At 43.2% G+C, this 21,813-nt stretch overlaps 1 protein-coding gene across 2 annotated transcripts in view; it reads left to right on the forward strand.

Moving 5' to 3' along the window:
• Positions 1 to 21,813, forward strand: part of LOC142740474 (GRAM domain-containing protein 2A-like) — a 190,177-nt gene that overhangs the window by 157,933 nt on the left and 10,431 nt on the right. For both annotated transcript variants that reach the window (XM_075849977.1, XM_075849981.1), the window contains exons 13-14: positions 12,374 to 12,555; positions 17,641 to 17,766. In XM_075849977.1, coding sequence (XP_075706092.1) covers positions 12,374 to 12,555; positions 17,641 to 17,766 — 308 coding nt within the window. The remainder of the gene's footprint in view (positions 1 to 12,373; positions 12,556 to 17,640; positions 17,767 to 21,813) is intronic.

Genomic DNA, 21,813 nt, shown 5'->3' on the forward strand with positions numbered 1-21,813 from the left:
TTTCTGTCTTTCTTGCGGAATGGGATGTGAAGATATACATCTGCTAGGTCTATTTTTGTTATATAGTCCCCCTGCTGAATAATGGCAATGGCAGATGTTATGGAATCCATCTTGAATGGAATTTTCCTGAGATGTCTGTTTAGAAAACGTAAGTCTATGTCTAGTCTCCACTTATTTTCTGGTTTTGGCATAGCAAAAAACACTGAATAAACGCCAAACCATTGTTCTTGTACTGGAACTTCTAATGCGTTTTTGTCTAGAGATTCTGAAACAAGGGTAAATATGTGAGTTTTTTTGGCAGAGACAACCATAAATCTGTTTGGAGGTAGTTGAGAAAATTCTAGAGCATAGCCCCTTTTTATTGATGAGGGTACACAGGCATCTGTTGTGATGTTGTCCCAGTGTGGAGCAAAATCTGTTAACTGGGCTCCTACAGGTGACAGGTCTGCTCTGGCATCAGAAATCCGTTTTTTCTATTCCCTGGAGCAGCAGGGTTTTCCCGTGTAAGCCTGTATCCTTTCCTTTGCCTGAAGAGTCTACGAAAGGATCGTCTGCCTCTTCCCCTTTGTTGTGGAAAACTGCCGTTCCCAGCTCTGTTAGGAACCTGTGTAAACAAATTCCCTTTATCTTCACTCAGATTCTTCAAGACATCCTTGAAATCTTTTCCGAAGAGAGAATAAGGGTAAAAAGGAAGAGAGCAGAAATGACGTCTGGAAGCCACATCCCCCGACCACAGATTGATCCATAGCGCTCTACGGGCAGAATCTGATAACATCAGATTCTTGGCGGAAAGTCTATAGTTTATCTACGGGAAAGTCACATAGAAATTCAGCTGCGAGCTTAAGAGTAGATAAATCTTGAAAAACGTCTTCCCTAGAAACACCATCCAAGATTTTTTGACCCATTTGACTCAACCATAGTCTGAGTGCGCGAGCGACCGGCACCTCAGCCAGAGAGGACTTACAGATTGAAGCAGAAACCTGGTAACTTCTCCTTAGCATGGAGTCTGCTTTCCTGTCAAGTGGCTCTTTCAGGAGGAATGATTCATCAGTTGGAAAGACTGATTTTTTTTTACAATCTTGCCACAGGGAGGTCCACCTTTGGAGGGAGTATCCCAGCCCCGTTCAAAGAGATTTTTGAGCTCCAGATGACTAGACTCTATTTTTTTCTAGGGAAATAGAGAAGAGAATCTTTATTAACAATATTCTTATGGGATTTATCAGTTTCCATAACCCCTTTAACAGCCTTGATAAATTTAGAAGCTTTATCTTTATGGAAAAGAAAGTACTCCTCAGAAACATCTGCATCAGAACAATCTGATATTTCACCTTTGGACAAGTCAAGACTATAGTCTCAGATTCAGAGGAGAAAGGAGTTTTTTTAAAATGACTTTTATAGACCCTCTGATGTTTTTTAGTTTTTTGTTTTTTCTTAGATTCCACTTTGTCGAACTCCTTAGACAGATGGCTTTGGAACCATTGAAACAACTCCTTAGTCCCTAGGTCAAGGTGATCCTCAGAGGAGTGTGAGCACTGAACACCGAGATCAGTGATACACGAATCAGGTAAGGGCTGTAGACAACTGGTACAGGCCCTATGTCTAGTTTTTCTGTTCTTTTTCCCTTGTTCTTGGCTGGACATCTGTAGGAACAGACAAATACCATAAGAACATGAAGGGTACCAGAAAAGTAAATGCATCCATAAGCAGATCTAATATACAATACAACATTCCCTTTGTATAGAGAGAGAAAGCAGGAGACCACAAACTTTGTAGGCTCCCACCCGCCCAGAGAAGGCGGCTCCTATAGAACTGTCAGTCTCTGCCCCACTTCCTGTCACCACCGGAAGTGGGACACACATGTATGCGGAAGCTCTGCGGGAGCGATACTCAAAACACCGCTGGCATGTACAGAAGCTGTGACCGTGCTCTCTCCACTGCCCCACTTCCTATAGAGGACTCCGAGCATCAGAAGTGGGGCACACATGGTTTTCCAAGCCAGAGCCAGGTACTCTCAGCGCATGTTGCGCGATATAGCAGGTGATGAGGGTACAACCCCCTAGAGCAGCAACACGGCTACCCAACCCTGGGGGAGCAGAGAGCTGATTCCGAGATGGATAGCAGGACGTCCTAATTAGGACAGAAGAAAAAACACGCCTCTTCTTTGTCTTGGGGGAGTATTTAAAGGGACAGCAGTTGTTAATTATTAATTGTTTATATTAACCCTTGCGTGTTCTTCTGTCCTAATTAGGAGCAGTCCTCATTTACCCATCAGTGCTGCCTGAAGGACGAGAGAAAATTGTGGTTCTTATGGATTTAATACTATGGAACGGATACATTGATCTCCGTCCCAAACAGGAGACATGCATGTGCACAAAATAACAACTTAAAAACTGATATACTATTGGTTATGTGTATATGGATTGTGTGGATGTATGGACGATATTATGGTAGTAAGCGAAATGCTTCAGCACTATAATGGTGTTCCGGATCTAACCAAAATGATTGGCTAAGTACTCAGAACCAAACAAGTTATGGTGACATCAAGTGGTCTATAAGATAATAGGGCTCTTCCTGACTCTGATGTCGGGGTATTGAGATGTGTATACTGAAGAACAAGCACCGGAGGGACGCGCCACATGCACGTTGCTTTCAGCGCATGCTCATTGACTGAGAATACAAAAAATTGATACCATGGTGAGCATTGTGGTGACACCCGCCGGGAAGAGGGGGAGGGAGGTAATTGAGCACATGGCTGCACACTGCTTTTACCAATTAAACATAGATGTATTAAGGTGAATATAAACTTGCATCTTACCATTGTACCAGTACCCCTGAGGAAGCCACATTGATGGTGGTACGCAGGGTTGCCAAGCACCAATTTATTTTTTTCTGGACAAGTTGGCCCAAAATCACGGACAAACAGAAATTTTTACGGACGGTTTTTGAAAATTGAGCATAACATGTTTCTCAAACTTAAAACATTAATATAACCAGGTTAGCTATGATAATTGTGAATTAGAAAGTGATAATAATTAAAAATTATAATAGTAGGTTCAGGTCAACTGTTCATGTTTACTTTTTGTAATGTTCAGTTCAAGGCTTTGGCACGAAAACTTGCAGACAATACGTACTCCGCTCTAGGAAGATCGGTACAATTTATAAAGAGAGTGTGACATGGATCACCGGAGATATAACTACATATACATGCATTAAAACACACACACACTGCATATACACACATTCCACACATACATACATACATACTGCACACACTACATCCACACATACACACAATGCACACATCCTACATATTAACACATACATACATACATACTGCATATACTATTCACACACTGCATACATATATACTGCCCACACGCTACATTTTCACACACTGCATACATATATACTACACAAATATATACTGCACACTTGCATACATACTGCCCACGCACTACTTATACACACTGCACATAAACATATTGCACACACATACATACTGCACATACATACATACTGCACAAATACATACATCCTGCACACATATATACTGCACACATGCATACAGCATACATACATACATTCATACATCCCACACACTACATATATACACAATGCATACATACATACATACATACATACTGCACACATATACTGCACACATACATGCTGCATACATACATACATTCATACTGCACATATACATACTGCACACACACATACATACTGCACACATACATGCTACACACATACATGCTACATACATGCTACACACATACATACATACTGCATACATACTGTAGCAGTGCAGCTACTGGACGGTGCAGAAACTCAGGTTTTAAGCAACCAGGAAGCATGTACAGCAGAGAGGGTTTTCTCTGCTGGTGCTTGGGCTGTCTGATGAGCCTAGTTAGGCTCCACCTGAGACGGCTCTTTATATCAGGTGTGTGCTGTTCACACAGGGCTCTGTCTGGGGACAAGGCTCAGTGTCACATAGTGAGGGACACTGAATGTGTTAGTTAGAGGCTGGACGGCCTAGGATTTATTTTGTATGTTTATTGTTGTACCACTGACTGCTGTTGTGAAGACAATAAAGCTAGCTGCGGCTGGTTTAAACCTTTTTGGAGTGAACTTTCTATGTGTGCCAACCATCTCACCCGGGAGATGACGATCCCATGAGCTAAGTGGTCCCCAAGTTGTCACAATACATACTGCACTCATATACTGCACACATACATGCTGCACACATACATGCTGCACACATACATGCTACACACATACATACATACTGCGCACATACATGCTGCACACATACATACATACATACATACATACATACATACATACATACATACATACATACATACATACATAAAGAAAAGGAGCGAAGCAGCACTAAAAAAAAAACTTGGTTTTATTCATCCAACATATGAAAAAGCCTTCATAGAGAGGGTGAAACGTTGTAGTGGATGTTGGATGAATAAAACCAAGTTTTTTTGAGTGCTGCTTCGCTCCTTCTCTTTATTGATGTGACCTAGACAAGGAGAGGTCACTCCTTGCTTTGAAGCTTAGCACCGGCCTTATTAGTCGTGGAACCACAGTGCGGTTCCTATGTTTGATTTTTCTATACATACATACATACATACTGCACACATACACACACACACACACGCACATACTGCACACATACATACATACTGCACACATACATACTGCACACATACATACTGCACACATACATACATACATACATACATACATACATACATTACTGCATACATACATACATACTGCACAAACATACATACTGCACACATACATACACACATACATTGAGGCACACTTCAGACACCTCTATGGCTCTAGACACATTGACACTTAGCTCCTTCCTGTAGTCTGCTGCTTTGGCAACTTCTGTCTCCTCTCACTTCTTCAGCAGGGGGTGGTGCCCCAGTGCTGGGGGGATGGGTAGATTAGGAGCTGAAGGGGCTATTAAAGGGAATGTGTCGCTAGAAAAAATTTTTTTATTTTATTTAGTTAAACAGTTAGTGTATAAGTGATTAAACATTGTTCTAATTTTTTTAATTTTTTCACGAGTCAGGAAATATCTAATTTATAACATTTCCCAGTGCTGGTCACTAGATGGAGCAATAACCAAAATTGCAGCATTGGCATGTGGTAAAGCAACCGCATTGCTTTATGCTGCAAAATTTGAGAATACACACTCGCTCTAGTGAGCTCACAGAATCCCCCCTCCTTTATCCTGGCTAGTGCCAGGAGAAAGGAGGGGATTGAACGGTCAAACCTCCTACACTGTGTGTCGCCATTTTTTGAGCTAACACACCGTGTAGTAGGTTTACATACAGTAGTAAACACACAGTAAAACACGTACATACACAGACCTAACTTACCTGCTCCTGCTGCCGCCGCTCCCTCCGATCCGTCCGCTCCGTCTGCTCCCTCCGCTCCTAGTGCACAAGCAGGAAGCTGCGACCGGAAGTAGTAATCTTACTGTCCGGCCGCGGCTTCTGGTCCACAAGAAAATGGCGCCGGACGTCGCTCGGCCAAAGACCTTCAATTTGGACTGTGTGGGAGCGGCGCATGCCCCGTTCCCACACAGACGGCGTACAGCATAGTGGATGGAACGGGCCCCGTTCGCATTCACTATGGGGCTGTATGTGCCATATTCCATGTCTGTATGTGTCGTTAATCGACACATACAGAGATGGAAAAAAAAAATGGCATCCCCCATAGACAAGAAAAAGTTAAAAAATAAAAAAAAGTAAAACACAAACACACAAATAAATAAAACATTTTTTAATAAAACACTAAAAGCAAATTGATATAAATTTTTTTTTTTTTCGTGACACTGGTCCTTTAAGGGAGTACTGGGCTGTACAGTGCAGAGACAATTTAACAGCAGCGGCAATACAGGTCAGCAGTGCAGACACAGTGAAGGAGCCGGGTGCTGCTGACCTGTACAGCTGCTGGGCAGTGGATTAGATGCAGAGCAGGCCGCCGGGCAGGGACTTCACACATCAGCAGTACATATTGAAATAACAGCCGCCCAGCATCCTGCTCTGCATATATTCTCCTGTGCCCCCTGTCAGGTCCCAGGGAAAGGAGCGCTGTTTTTCCCATTTGAAATCAATGGGCAGATGCTTGGAGGTGTTCAGCCCCCGCGTTTACGGCCCGAAAAATGGCTGAAATAGGCCGTGTGAACATACCCTTATTATGATTTTTAACTACTGTATCATCACTTTCTAATTCATAATTAACATTGCTAACCTGGTTAAATTAATGTTTTAAGTTAGAGAAACATATTATTCTCAATTTTCTAAATTGTCTGTAAAAATGTCTGGCTGTGCATGATTTTGAGCAAACTTGTCCAGAAAAAATTGGTGGTTGGCAACCCTGTTTCTAGGGTATGTAATGGTATGTTCACACGATTAATAAAATACGTCTGAAAATACGGAACTGTTTTCAAGGGAAAACAGCTCCTGATTTTCAGACGTTTTTTGAGCAACTCGTGTTTTACGCTGCGTTTTTCGCTGCGTTTTTTACGGCCATTTTTGGAGCTGTTTTCAATAGAGTCTATGAAAAAACAGCTCCAAAAACGTCCCAAGAAGTGTCCTGCTCTTCTTTTGACGAGCCGCCATTTTACGCGCCGTATTTTGACAGCGACGCGTAAAATAAAGGCTCGTGGGAACAGACATCGTAAAACCCATTGCAGACAATGGGCAGATGTTTGCAGATGTAATGGAGCCGTCTTTTCATGCGTAATTCGAGGTGTAAAACGCCTGAATTAGGTCTGAAAATAGGTCGTGTGAACATACCCTTTTGGTGTCCAGAGGCAAAACCACACCTTTTCTTCTTCAATGTGCATTTTTTGCATTGGCTTATTTTATGACCCCCTTAGTGGCTTTGCAGTTGTCCACTGGTGGTAAAACATGCGAATCTGTCCAAATAATCCACCAACGAGGAAACAAGACATTCCATGGTATTCATTAAGGTATATATTGGAAAGTACATGTTCTTTAGTTATTTTCAATTTTTGTTGGAAGATGGTGGAAAAAATAACACAAATAAATTTTTCCAATTTGGTGTTTTACCTGTACTTTTTTTATGTACACGCTTTATGCCGGCAGGTGATGTCTTACTTTATCACTATGGCTAGGTGATATGTGCTAACCACTACTGGTAGCATAAAATCCAGCGTAGATCGTGCCACACTCAGTGGCCCTTTTAGATGGTGCCAGACACTGATATCTGTAGATATTGCCACACACTGCTTCCTGTAGATAATGCCACATGGCCTCCCTGTAGATAAAGCCACACTACCCATCTGTAGATAGTGCCACAGTGGCCTCTGTAAATAGTCACCCCCCCCCCTATAGATAGTGCCTCTATAAACTGAATCCCTGGCCAGAGCGTCGGCAACGCTCTGGCCAAGTATTCCGGTCCAGGAAGAGACCCTGACCATGTATGGACAGGGACATCAGGGGCCTCCCTCTAGGAGCAGAATCCCCACCTAGTAAATAGTGCCAGACGCACCCCCCTGTAGATAGCGCTATACCCCCCTCCCTGTAGATAGCATTAGGGCTCTCTCCAGGAGCGGAATCCCCGGCCAGAGCTTTGTCGATGCTCTGGCCAGGAATTCCGCTCCTGGAGGAGCCCCTGACGTCACTGTCCATATATGGATAGTGACGCCAGGGGCTCCTCCAGGAGTGAATCCCCAGCCACAGCGTCCTCAACGCCCTCAGGACGCAGATACAATTGAATATGGCAGTTGCCGGGACACATCCAGGACTGTCTGTAAATTCGGGATAGTCCCGGCAAATTCGGGACTGTTGGCAGCAATGTGCACACGTACTACATATACACACTGCAAACACACTACATATACATACATACATACTGCACATATTCATACATATGCACAAACGCTACATATACAAGTACGTACGTACGTACGTACGTACGTACGTACGTACGTACGTACGTATGTACGTACTCCACATAGACACACAATAATTCCACACCACAGTCTCTTATTTGGCTTTAGGTACATTGACACTTATCTTCTTTCTGTAGTCTAGTCCTCCTAAACATTAACTGGGGGACTGGCCCCCCCTTGACTGTGAGGATGTGGGCAACTTTGACAAGGGCCAAATTGTCATGGCTGGACGTCTGGGCCAACGCATCTCCAAAACGGCAGGTGGTGTGAGGTGTTCCTGCTATGCAGTGGTTAGTACCTAAAACTGATACATACAAACTGATTCTCCTTCTCTTTATATATATATATATATATATATATATATATATATATATATATATATATATATATATATACACACACATATACACTGCACAGAATTCTCTGCTCTAAAATTTTCCTTTCACAACAAAAATATTTTCAAATGGGAATCTACTTGCACTGAGAAGTTATCATTTACACAAACATAATACTGACGCCTCCAATAGTCCAATGCTGAGGCTGATCCAGAACTTAACCTCAGTATTTAATATTCCCACAACACTTTTTGAATATCGTTATTAAACAAACTAACTTTGGAATAACATCTGGAGAACTGCTGACATCTTATCATTGTACAAACACCAGGGCAATACTTGGGATAACACTGTTCCAGTCACTTACACACAACGTCTGCAGTGAGGAAGATACCGGCCGGGCTTCAGGCCCTCCTGAGAACAGGTCTGCACATACGAGCACATTGTCATACACTTCTACCTTGGTTAGTTGTATGTTCTGCAGTCGCTGGGACATGTAATCTGGCCGGGCTGCACTTTTCACAGGTACCTTTGCTGTTTCACCTATGTCATGCCGTGCGCACATCATGCCGGCTGCTAGCGGTGGCATTATTGTATCCAATGACAAGCCAATGTACTGACACCTGGCTGCACATAGTCTTGTTGTCAGGTCTGTCTTCTCTTACGCTCTCAATTGGCTTACCCGATGATGCAATAAAGTTCCTACTACCAATGGGCCCCTAATTGTGGGCGATGCCAAAAGCGTACCTAGAGTCCGTGTAAATGTCGGCCGTCTTACCTTCTGCCAGGTTACAAGCCTCAGCGAGCACCTCCAGCTTCGCTCCTTGAGATGAACAAGAAGGTGAGAGTGGTTTCTGGATGATTTACCTGGTGCCTCGTATCCTGTCTTGTACATACTGTATATGATCAAGTATTTCTACATTACAAATTTACATTAAAAACCCATGTCACATATAGATAGAACATTTCAAAGGGATGGCGTTTTCATTCTCTAAAATAAAAACAAATATTATACATGTCTCCACACTCATCTGATAATCCAGAACACTGTGAGAATCTCACTTTTATCAGGTTCTGTAAATACTTGATTAATACAAAAACAAATAAAAATTACTAAAATCTTTACATAAAATTAACAATGTTCAGATAATTTTCACCTCCTTCCCTACTAAATCTGTAAAGACTCATCTGTGAGTGACCTCGGCCTCTTGTGTAAATTTACTGGAGGGGGATGGTCTCTTACACATTTTGTAGATCTCCTGGAACCAAATTCATTAATTCAAAACAAACCAAAATTGTACCTGATCAGTCCCTTCACCATTCCCCCCTTTGTGGACTCTGCGAAAGTAATGTAGCAGGGTTCAAAACTACATCTCAACATAATAAGGTTGGGCACTCTATCTCGGGGGCACTAGTTTAGCCGTCTGTAATACACAACAGCCTGGAACAAAAATGACTTTCTCCTGACAAAAATACAGTTTATCTTTAAAATGACTTGCAACCATTTACCTGTAAAACATCTCACATTTTCCAAAATAACATTTAGGCCGCACTATAGCACGTGCCTCGTGTGAAAACAAAAACAAACCAATTGTAACTAGTTATTCAATAAAACGGAAAATAATATATCTGGTAATATTAATTACTGCAAACCAATAAACTGTATATAAAAATAGGGAACAGTGGGGGCACATACATTTTCAAGACCCCGTGTCTCACAATATCGGTATTTTAATACATCTGAATTAACATCAAAACATTCCAACATTAAATCTTATCACATCATAACACATAAATCTGCAGCGTAACTTTTATCTTTTTTTTCAGACATATCCAGCAGTCTGTAATATTTTTCTCGCTTGGTGAAGTTATGGACAACAGCGCATGTGCAAAAATAAGAAACTTTCCTTTACACAGAGAAAAGAAACTGATTTTTTACCCCATACACAAAATACTAAGAATTTTTTATTTTTATTTTTTTTAGACATTACTGCTGTTAAAAATAAGAGCATACAATATAGATCTAAAATCAGTGCAATATTGTAATCACTTGTCTCATCAGTCCACGCCCTATATACAAGCTTACACCAGTCTGCTTCACACTGCACACTCCACACAATCGCATTCTACAGGAGGGGGTCACGCACTCACTCCTCAGCTTCTATTCTCACAATCTTAACAATTTCAATGCCGGCAAAACAACGTACGTATCTGCAATCATTCATCACACTATTGTATAAGAATTATCTACGTTCAAAACATCAAACACATAATCTGTAACAGTGTCCAATCTGTCGGCCACCATCTCTATATTATGATGACGTGTCTTTTCACCAGTGCACAGTGTCCTGCACCCCTGGGAAGGAATCTAGAATAGAAGAAAACACTGCAGCATCTGTTACTGTCAGCACTTTACTGAGGGAAATGACAAAATTAACAAGACTATCATTTCATACTGAGTTTATTGGGCTGGGCGTGACCTCATCAGGGGGTGGGGGCAGCCTCTCTCACAGGAAGCACATTGCTCAGCTGTGAGGGGGGGGTTTTGCTTCCCACAATGAGGACACACTCAACATGAGGGACTGTCGCCATTACAGGGCGGCCGCTGGTCCTGTGGTTTCTAATACATATAACATACAATACCTTTCTTATTCCTAACTTCCCTTCGCTTCACCAAATCATACGCATAGGATCGTCCGGGTACGGGTGATCCTGATGATTTGAATATGGACCGTAAACCATCCATTCTAACCGTCTATATTCTTCACGTAATTTATATAACACCTGTTGGTCTGCAACTCTCTGGTGACCGGTTTCACCATGGTCTGTCCAACATATTACAATTTCGCAGTCTGCAATTTATTAAATCTCGCTGGAATATTACAATCTCCCAGTCTGCAACTCACAGGTCTTGCTGGAAAATTACTCACGACTTATTGTGCCCCTGTATAACACCGGTTATATTTTCAATCTAGTCCCTAATTACCCAGAGGATGGTTAGTCGGGCGCGACTAATTTCTTACGGGTTCGTGACCACACAGCGGGGATGTCGCTCCTGTCGCCTGAGAGCTAAATCAGGCAACCGACCAGGGTTCTATAGACCACCACAAGACCGTCCACTAACACAGATAAGACGAAGATCTATAAAATCAACTGACTTGCCGTGTTATTGTGGAGGTGATCAGGCTCCTTCAGTGGGTCGTCTGTTTCACCCTGTGATTGTCGGTTGTCCGAATTCCGAGATCCCCTCGAGTATGGCCCCACGCTTCAGGCACCAATTGTCAAGGCAAAACTTCCTTTTCCCTGTTATTTCACACCGAATAGCCACCTTTGTAAATTGAAAAACACAATCTCCTCCCTAGAGATGTGGGACGTGCTTAAGCCACATTGGCTCTATTCAGCTGTAAGTTCATCTGTACACTCCTCTTGCATTCCAGGGGAGGTGTCTTCCATAGGCATGTCCCTCATGCAGGCTCCTTTGTGTTCCATAGATACAATCTCTTTGTGAAATATACTGATACTTTTTGATCAAAATGTGCACTAAGAACCTCCCTATTATAAGTAGATTTAGCTTTAGTGCATATTTATTTAGATTTAGTGGTTTAGGTGGCATTAGTGTCGCAGTGTGCCGTCGCCATTCTTTTTCTGCTGTATATTTGCAGATAACCAACATGTACACAAGCAAGAATCGTGTGAACTCCAAGAATATGTATCTTTATATGTCTATAAAAGTCAAGGTAACACAAATAGCTATAACTATAGACTGAGGAGAACACACATATAACCCAATATGACCTGGTACTCCGACCATAGCATTACTGAGAAACCTATAGAGTCACAGGTGTTCCTGCACCTGCATACACATTTTATATCATTTAGTTGGAATGTGCTGTTCAAATTTTTGTTGTGTTTATGTGATCCATATATGTGGGGTTAGTGACTGCCTCCATTTTTGTTCTTGCACTCCTCCCATTTTGCCCTGGGTGATTTTAATTCGTTCAATGCTGTCGCCATTCTTTTTCTGTTTTTCATTTGAATAGAAGTTGCAAGCAAAAATTCAATGTATTATTTTTTTTTCTAGTGTCAACTCTGCATTACTCCATGGACCTTCCAACTCTCCCATCCTGCAACAGGCAGTCTCCTTTACCCCAGGTCCTTGGGGTGTAGATGTTAAGTCAAATGTTTTTTACACCAACAAGCGGGAGGCCTTCCTTCGATGGCAAAATGAATATAGACAGAGAGAGCAGGCAGCTCTTCAGCCCAGTAAGTATGCAATGAAGTCTCCATTCAGCTTTTGCCAAGACTTAAACTTTTGGGACAAGAGGACTTCTTTAATTATGTATTATTTATACTGGAGATCTCCACCTGTCCTCTTTTAGGATACTGAAACCTGTGCTGGCCATGACAATGGGGCAGTGCTGTCATAAGCCACTTGGGAGTCGGCATAGGACATACATACTGTTTAATGAAACACACAATGGCAATTTGACAGCTACAATGCTGTCATGAGCTACCCAGTTATTTATGTACGAAATACTCCAAATGCCACTACTAGTGACCACATATATTGGCCCACAGCTACTATGCAGTTTACAGTTTTTGGCATGCAACAATCATGGCGTGCAACAAATTTACAGTAAAAAAATTGGACTTTTCACATCACTCGCCAAATCTAAAAAGTGGTCGTAGAAGTCGTAATCCCAGCCACATTTATTATGCAAAAAGTCATAGAAATTCACCAAAATTTGAGCAATTTTCTACCTGCTCATAGCAGCCGTAGATTTGATTTTCTGACTATTAGACGGTCCCAAATGCTCCAAATTTTTTAAGCGGAGTGCGCCTTTTAATAGATTTGGTACAAATCACTTCAACTAACTCCTTTACTTAGATTGGTGTAAATGTGGGCCAATGTGGCTATTACATGCCTGGACAGCATGGTCACTGATACAGAAAGTCATTAACTGGGGTGAAAGAGGCATCATAAGATGCAGAAAGAACGAGGGGGGGGGGGTTGAGAGGGATAATTGCAGGGAAGCCGGTTGTAAGGCATTGCGATCCTGTTAGATTACATATGTATAGTTTGACTTAAAGGGTACAGACAATTTTTGTCTTCAGTACCATACTTTTTACCTCACATTTTTGTCCTCCCAGCACTCAGGTTTTTATATCTATACATACAGTAGTTGTATGATGCTTTATTATTTACAGGACGAGCTGCACTTTCTTAAAGAAAGAATGACCCACTATTATTCTATTATAACACTCAAAATAATTAAGCACTATAAATAGGTTGATGTGATGTGACCAGTGATATGCATTGGGTTATTGGCCGAGGTCATCAGCTCTGGTCCATTGGAGGGCAGTTGGAGGGGATCTCAGAATTTCAAAGAAGATCTCCACAGGAAAATCTTAAATAGCGGTGGCTATTTTGGATACTGTAAAGTAGGGGACCGGATCACAGAAACGGAGGACAGAGCATTCAGGAGCGAGGAAGCAGGTAACTTGACTATACATTTGCAATGTATAGTCAATTTATTTCTTTTTGACTGAAGAATCGCTTTAAGGGTAGGAACACACACAGCGTAAACACGGCAGATTTTCGACAACCGATTAATTGCGTAAAATCCCCAGTGTATTTCAGTAGCAGCAGTGTGGGTGAGATTTCAACAAATCTATTCCCAACACTGCGATAAATTTCAGCAGAAAAAAATGCACATAAATTGACCTGTAGTGCGGTCACTTCAACCGCTGCATGTCAATTAATTCTGCGGATACGTAACTCTTCTGTTGCGGTTTCATCCATTGAATTAAATGGGGTGCTTAAACCCGCAACAAGGCAATGTGTGTTGCGATATTTGCGGCGGAATCACCGCGATGCGCCGCAAAAATCGCGACTAAGAAAAAAAAAAGTTACGTTATACTTACCCAAGGTTCCCTGCTTCTTCTCCAGTCCGGCCTCCCTGAATGACATTGCAGGCCATGTGACCGCTGTAGCCAATCACAGGCTGCAGCCTCACATGGCCTGCAACATCATCCCAGGAGGCTGGACTACACACTGCGAAGAGGGAGGGGGTAAGTATAAACGTTTTTATTTTTTACGGCACCGCCTCGCAGCAGAAAAATGAAAACCGCGTCACAATGTGGTGCCATTTTCCAGACGGCATTCCCTGCGGTGTTCAGGGTGGATACGCTCCGTAGTGTATCCGCAATGAATACGTTGTGTGTCTTCCTACCCTAAAGGTAACGACACACACAGCGTAAACACTGCAGATTTTCCGTAACGGATTTTGTTGCGCAAAATCCTGAGCGTATTACAGCAGCAGCAGCAGAGTGGATGAGATTTGAACAAATCTCATCCACACAGTGTGGAACTAATCACCTGAGAAGCTAAACCGATTATAAATTGACCTGCGATGCGTTTGTTTTATCCGCAGCATGTCTATTTAAGTTTTCCCAATTGACTTCAATGGAGAGGTAAAACCCGCAACAAATAGCAAATTTTGTGATTTTTGTGGTGGAAAATCTGCGATTCCGCCGCAAAAAATCGCATATCAGAAAAAAAATAAAAATGTAAAGGTTAATACTTAACCCCGGGCGTTGTCATAGAGACGCGTTCCTCTGTTCTCAATCAAGGCCAGCCTCCTGAGATTACGTTTCATCCCATGTGACTGCTGCAGCCAATCACAAGCTGCAGCGGTCACGTGGACTGTATTGTCATTCCAGGTGGCCAGGCTGCACCGAGAACAGTGGGACGTGGCGCTATGACAACGCCCGGGTTTTTATTTCTACCACTATTTCCGCAGTGAAGATTCACAATTTGGTGCACAATTTTTGGGCGGCATTCCCTGCAGGTTCCAGAACAGATACACTGTGTACTTTTACGCTGCGTACCCTTAGATGCAGCACCCAAAAGCGAGTGCTGCAGCTATTGGGTTTACTAGCAGATCGCGGGGATCCGTAGGCCTAACAATGGCCTCCTGTCTGCCTAGTACGGAAGCCTGTTAGGTCCCACCTAGAGGCATGCCTAAAAGGCTTCCGGCCGCAGAAAGAAAATGGTGCGGGCTCAGAAGCTGAGCCTGCGACACCAGCTGCAGGTGTTAGGTGGCGCTAGCTCCGATCGCGGCATCTTAGTAGTCTGTAGTCGATCAGTATTGCAGTGATGTAATCGCAAGTGTGCCAATTATTGCTATGGCAACCAGAGGCCTAACAATGGCCTCCTGGTCTGCCATGTATGGATGCCCATTCGGCGCTGTCCAGATACGGGACCTAGTGGGCTTACTGTCAGTAAATAACTGACAGCTCTAATGCATTGCACTACAGGGGTCTCTTTTGGAGGGGTTTCTACTGATTTGGTCCCGCAAATGCGACATGGCGCCCAAAAACTATTCCATTAAAATCTGCATGCCAAGTAGCGCTCCTGCCTTTCTGAGCCTGCCATGTGTCCAAACAGCAGTTTATGATCACATATGGAGTATTCGGGAGAGATTACTTTACAAATTTTAGTGGAAAAAATGTTGATATTCATTTTCACGGCCTAATTCCACTAAATTCAGCAAAAAACCTGTGTGGTGTAAATGCTCACTATACCCCTCAATAAATTCCTTGAGGCTGCAGTTTCCCAAATGGGGTCAGTTTTAGGGAGTTTACATTGTTTTGGTCCCTCAGGGGCTTTGCAAATGCGACATGGCACCCGGAAACCATTCCAGCAAAACATGTGCTCCAAAAGCCAAATGGTGCTCCTTCCTTTCTAAGCCCTGCCGTGTTTCCGAACAGCAGTGTATGACCACTTACGGGGTATTGCTGCAATCGGGAGAAATTGCTTTTTAAATGTTATGGTGCTTTTTCACCTTTTTTGCCTTGTAAAAAATTACATTTCTACGTTTTATTGGAAAAAATTTAGATTTTCATTTTTGTGGCCTAATTCCACTAAATTCAGCAAAAAACCTGTAGGGTTAAAATGCTCACTATACCCCTTGATAAAGTCCTTGAGGGGTGTAGTTTCCCAAATGGGGTCACTTTTGGGGAGTTTTCCCTCTTTTGGGACCACAAAACCTCTTCAATCCTGACATGGTGCCTAAAATATATTCTAATGAAAAGGAGGCCCCAAAATACACTAGGTGTTCCTTTGCTTCTGAGGCCTGTGCTTCAGTCCATTACCACACTAGGGCCACATGTGGGATATATCTAAAAACGGCAGAATCTGGGCAAAAAAATAATGAGTTACGTTTCCCTGGTAAAACCTTCTGTGAAAAATGTATTACAAATGAATTTAGTTACAAAAAATGAAATCTGTAAATTTCACCTCCACTTTGCTGTAATTCCTGTGAAACGCCTAAAGGGTTAAGAAACTTTCTAAATGCTGTTTTGAATACTTTGAGGTGAGCAGTATTTAAAATGGGGTTATTTATAAGGGGTTTCTAATGTATAGGGCCCTCAAAGCCACTTCAGAACTGAACTGGTCCATCAGACATATGGCATATGTGAACTTGTAACTATTTTGTGTGGAATTATATCTGTTTTACCAGCAGATACATTTAAATTTAGAATTTTCTCTAAATTTTGGTGTTTTTCACAAATAAACACTGAATGTATTGACCAAATTTTACCTCCAACTTAAAGTACAACGTGTCACAAGAAAACAATCTCCGAATCGCTTGGATAGGGAAAAGCATTCCAAAGTTATTACAACATAAAGTGACACGTCAGATTTGAAAAAAATGGCCTTGTCCATCAGGCAAAAACAGGCTGTGTCCTTAAGGGGTTAAGCATGTTAAAATAAAACTAACAGATCCCAGATTTCTAATGTAAATAATAACAATGATAAAGTAATAATAATATAATTTCACATTCATTAATTACTAATGATAAACTAACAAAAAGCCAGCTGCTTAGCAGATGTAGAGTAGCTTTTGTAGTGCTACTCGGTATTGCCTGTACTAGAACAAAGGCCTCATGCACACGACTGTAGCCATGTGCACGGCCGTGATTTTCGGGTTGGCCGGGGGAGGAGTGTCACCCGCAAGCCGCCCACAAATTGCGGGCCGCGCACATGGCCGCGACCATTATTTGCTATGAGCCTGGACCGCAGAACACGGCCGTAATAAGACTTGCCCGTTCTTTCTGCGGTCTGGGCTCCTGGGCCATGCACGGACCGTGGAAACCACGGTCGTGTGCATGGCCCCATAGGTATGAATGGGGCTGCAATCCTCCCGTGGATTTTCGGGGGAATTGCGGCCGCAAAAGCACGTTCGTGTGCATGGGGCCAAACTCCTCTCATTTCAAGGCTTTCTGCAAATCCATTATTGGATGTCTTAATAAAAAGTATCATAATACAGGTAACTTTTCCAGGTGCCTCTCAGCTCCTTAGGGAGACGGCATGGTATGATCCAACCCAGCCATCTCAGCAACAGCAGGACTCTTCTCGTTGGGGCACATTCATATGGAGAGATCAGCCTGTCCTTGGTAAAGAGTATGGTAAGTAAAATTTTACTTAACGAAGCCAAATGGACATACATTAGGGGAGTGACCCTACATGTTAAAATTTCCCACAGAATAAAAACTATGTGTATGGAAGGCTTCTTTCACACTAGCGTTAATATACGTTTACCTCTCTTCCGTCGGAAGAAGAGAAGATCAAAACATTAAACAGAAAGCAACGGTTCCGTTAGAATTACCATTGAGTTCAATGGTAATTCTTTTGATTTAGTTGCTTTATGTTTGTCTCCTTTCGCTAGGTTTTCGTCTTTTTGAACGGGATCAAAAGTTCTGCAGAAAGCACTTTTGTTTCCGTTCAAAAAAACGGAAACCTAGTGAACGGAGACAAATGGAAAGCAACTGAAACAAAAGAATTGCCATTTAAAACAATGGTAATTCTAACGGAACCGTTGCTTCCCGTTTCATTTTTCGACCCTCTCCTCCTTTGACGGAAGAGAGGTAAACGTATACTAATGCTAGTGTGAACTTAGCCTAAACTAGATGCATAAAATCAGAGGCGTAGCTAGTTTCTCCAGCACCCGGGGCAAAGATTCCGTTTGGCGCCCCACCCCAACCTCTTTCCCGACATCTCCTTCCCCCACGCCATGTTTGTTTTCCCTACCAATCAATGACGTGTCATTTCTTTTCCATTATGTAACTTGAGCATAAAAACATTTGTACATTTTACAAGCAATATAGTTCTATACATAACACCAGAACTAAGCTTATTACATATATACAGCACCAGAACAAAGCTCAGTACATAAATAAAGCATCAGAACTCCGCTCAATACATATATACATCCCCAGAACCAAGCTCGGTACATATATACAGCTCCAGTACCAAGCTATGTACATATATACAGCACTAGAACAAAGCTTGTTACATATATACAGCACCAGAACCCAGCTCATTACATATATACAGTACCAGAACAAAGATAAATACATAAATACAGCATCAGAACCAAGCTCAGTACATAGATAGATAGATAGATAGATATATATATATATATATATATATAGCACCAGAACCCGGCTCAGTAAATATATACAACACCAGCACAAATACAACTCAATTTAGTGCAACCCCTGCCGTATAGGTTTGCACTAAATTGTTTCCAGCTCCCAGCATGGCCTGAACAATGGTAAGGATATGCTGGGAGTTGCTGTTTCAGAAAAAAATAAAAATCATATCAGAATTATACCACCCATCATCTCGCTGCAGATCATACAGTGACTACAGTACTGATTAGAGGCAGAATAAACATTTACATTAAGTGACTCACCGGTGACGTCTCAGATTCTAGTTCTTTTTCTTTTTGTCCAGACCTCTATGATGACTTCTCCCGGTCACAGCCCATTTCTGCAGTTTGCCGCTCAGATGTCTTCAGCTTCTCACTTTTCAAACATTTCTACACCTATAAACAAAGATAAAGCTCTCATTATACCACACACTACGCCCCTAAATATAGCGCCATACACTGCACCTCTAATTATAATAGCACCATACACTGTGTCCCACACACACACACACACACACACACACACACCGCACCCCCCTATAGATAGTGCCTGCCCTAGAGACCCCTGTAGGTAGTGCCCGCTGTAGATATATCCCACCCCTGTATATAGCCCCCCCTGTAGATATAGCCCACCCTTGTATATAGTGCTCCATATATAGCCCACCCCTGTATATAGTCCCCCCAATGGAGACCTACTCTCTTCTGCGCAGGTCTGATGCGGTGGAACGACGCAAGCAGCACGATGATGTGATCACGCCACTTGCGTCTATGAAAGGCGCTGATTGGCAGGGCATAATGACTTTCCCTGTCAATCAGCGCCTTTCAACGACGCAAGCGGCGCAAAGTATCATGCCGCTTCACTCATAGAAAGGCGCTGAATGGCCGGGCACGGAACGTACCCGGCCATTCATTGCTTCTAATTCTACCTGTGTCCTATAGATGCAGGTACAATTACAAACCTCCCAACTTTCAAATATCACAAAGAGGGACAATTTTTTTCTTTTAAGCCACGCCTCTAATACCACCCAATCCCCGCCCATACACACCCGATTCAGCCCACACAGTTTCATGTTCCCATAGTGCTTCCCACACTGTATAATACCAAATAGCTGCCCCTACACACTATAATGCCCTCTAGCTGCCACCATACAGTATAATGCCCCCATAGCTACCCTTATACAGTATAATACCCCCAAAGCTTCCCCTAGTGCCAGTGCCCATATATAAAGTGCCAATGCCCTCTCGATAGTGCCACAGTGCCCATGTAGATAGAGCCCCTATATAGTGCCACTATGGGACTCCCTCTAAGAGCCTGAGCATAGGCCAGGGATTCGGTTCCTAGGGGAAAGCCCTGATGTCACTGTCCATATATGGACAGTGACGTCAGTGGCTTTTCCGTGAGCGAATCCCCGTTGCCGACTCTGGCCGGGGATTCCGCTCCAGGAGGAGCCACTGACGTCAATGTCCATATATGGACAGTGACCTCAGGGGTTTCCTCTAGGAGCGGAATCCCCGGCCAGATCATCGGCAGCAGGGATTCTGCTCAAGGAGTAGCCACTAATGCTGAAGTGCTCCCTGCTTCAGAATTCGTTCAGAGCAGAGAGAGCTCCTCTGCTAGCCGAAGACTCCCTGGACACAGCGCTACTTTAAGCGCTGTGCTCGGGGAAGCCCTTGACGGTACTGTCCACATATGGACAGTGACGTCAGTGGCTAATACTTGAGCGGAAGCCCCGTTGCCGACTCTAGCCCGGGATTCCGCTCATAAATGGACAGTACCGTCAAGGGCTTCCCCAAGCACAGCGCTTAAAGTAGCGCTGTGTACGGGGAACCCTCGGCGAGCAGAGGAGCTCCCTCTGCTCCTCCACAATGAACTAATTCTAAAGCAGGGATCTGATGGTTCCCTGCTTCAGAATTAGTTTGACAGCGGGACATACCCCCGGCCGCCCGGGACAGCGGGACAACGCCTGGAATCCGGGACTGTCCGGCTGAATCCAGGACGGTTGGGAGGTATGAGATAGATAATAGATAGGTAGATATGAGATGGATAGATATGAGACTGTGCCTGGAGACACAAGAGTTTCTAAAATCATAAAATAATGTAATGTGTTCCCAGGCACTAAATTGTTTAAACAGTGTACTCACCACTGTCCTGTAGCTTCTTTTCCTCTGCAGTGCTCCACTCCGGTGTGTCTGCTCCCTTTCTCTAGGCAAACTGCTGCGCAGGCAGCGTCCTTGCACGGGGGTGTGGCTGGCAACAGGGACGGTCCGGGGCAGGGCGGGACATTGCTCCGACCTCCCGGGACAGCGTTGAAAAACCGGGACTGTCCCACCGGATCCGGGACGGTTGGGGACAATTATAGTGGCGGAGGGGGTGACGGTGCGGCCCTGGCGCCCCCTTCTAAGTTGCGCCAGGGGCACATGCCCCACCTGCCCCACCACTAGCTACGCCCCTGCATGAAAGAACCCTTGAAATAACCCTAAATGGGGAGGTGGGTTCAAGCTAGCCCTGGTTTGAGAATTGTCAACCTAAAAATGGTTTTGTATTTTTTTAAATCTGTATAAGAGATATATATATATATATATACAGTAGCAAGAAAAAGTAAGTGAGGGTGTTCAGTGATGGGTTCCGCTAGACCTTTCTATGGGAGGAACCCATCAACGGAAAGGCAAACGGAAACCATAGCGTCCGTTTTCATTACCATTGATTTCCTGGATTTCTGCATTGATTACTAATAAAATGTGGTCTCATTGTTATCTAGCTCCCAAGTATAGACAAACATAATCTACCTGAATTAATAACACCGTTGTACTGTTCATGTCTTTTAGGCTTCGTTCACATCTGCGTCAGGGCTCCGTTCTGACGTTCCGTCTGAGCTTTCCGTCAGAACGGAGCCCTGACTGAAACAAATGGAAACCATAGGTTTACTTTTGCATCACCATTGATTTCAATGGTGACGGAACCGGTGCAAATGGTTTCCGTTTGTCTCCGTTGTGCAAGGGTTCCGTCGTTTTGATGGAATCA

The sequence above is a fragment of the Rhinoderma darwinii genome, chromosome 1 (genome assembly GCF_050947455.1).
Source record: "Rhinoderma darwinii isolate aRhiDar2 chromosome 1, aRhiDar2.hap1, whole genome shotgun sequence".
NCBI lineage: Eukaryota > Metazoa > Chordata > Amphibia > Anura > Rhinodermatidae > Rhinoderma > Rhinoderma darwinii.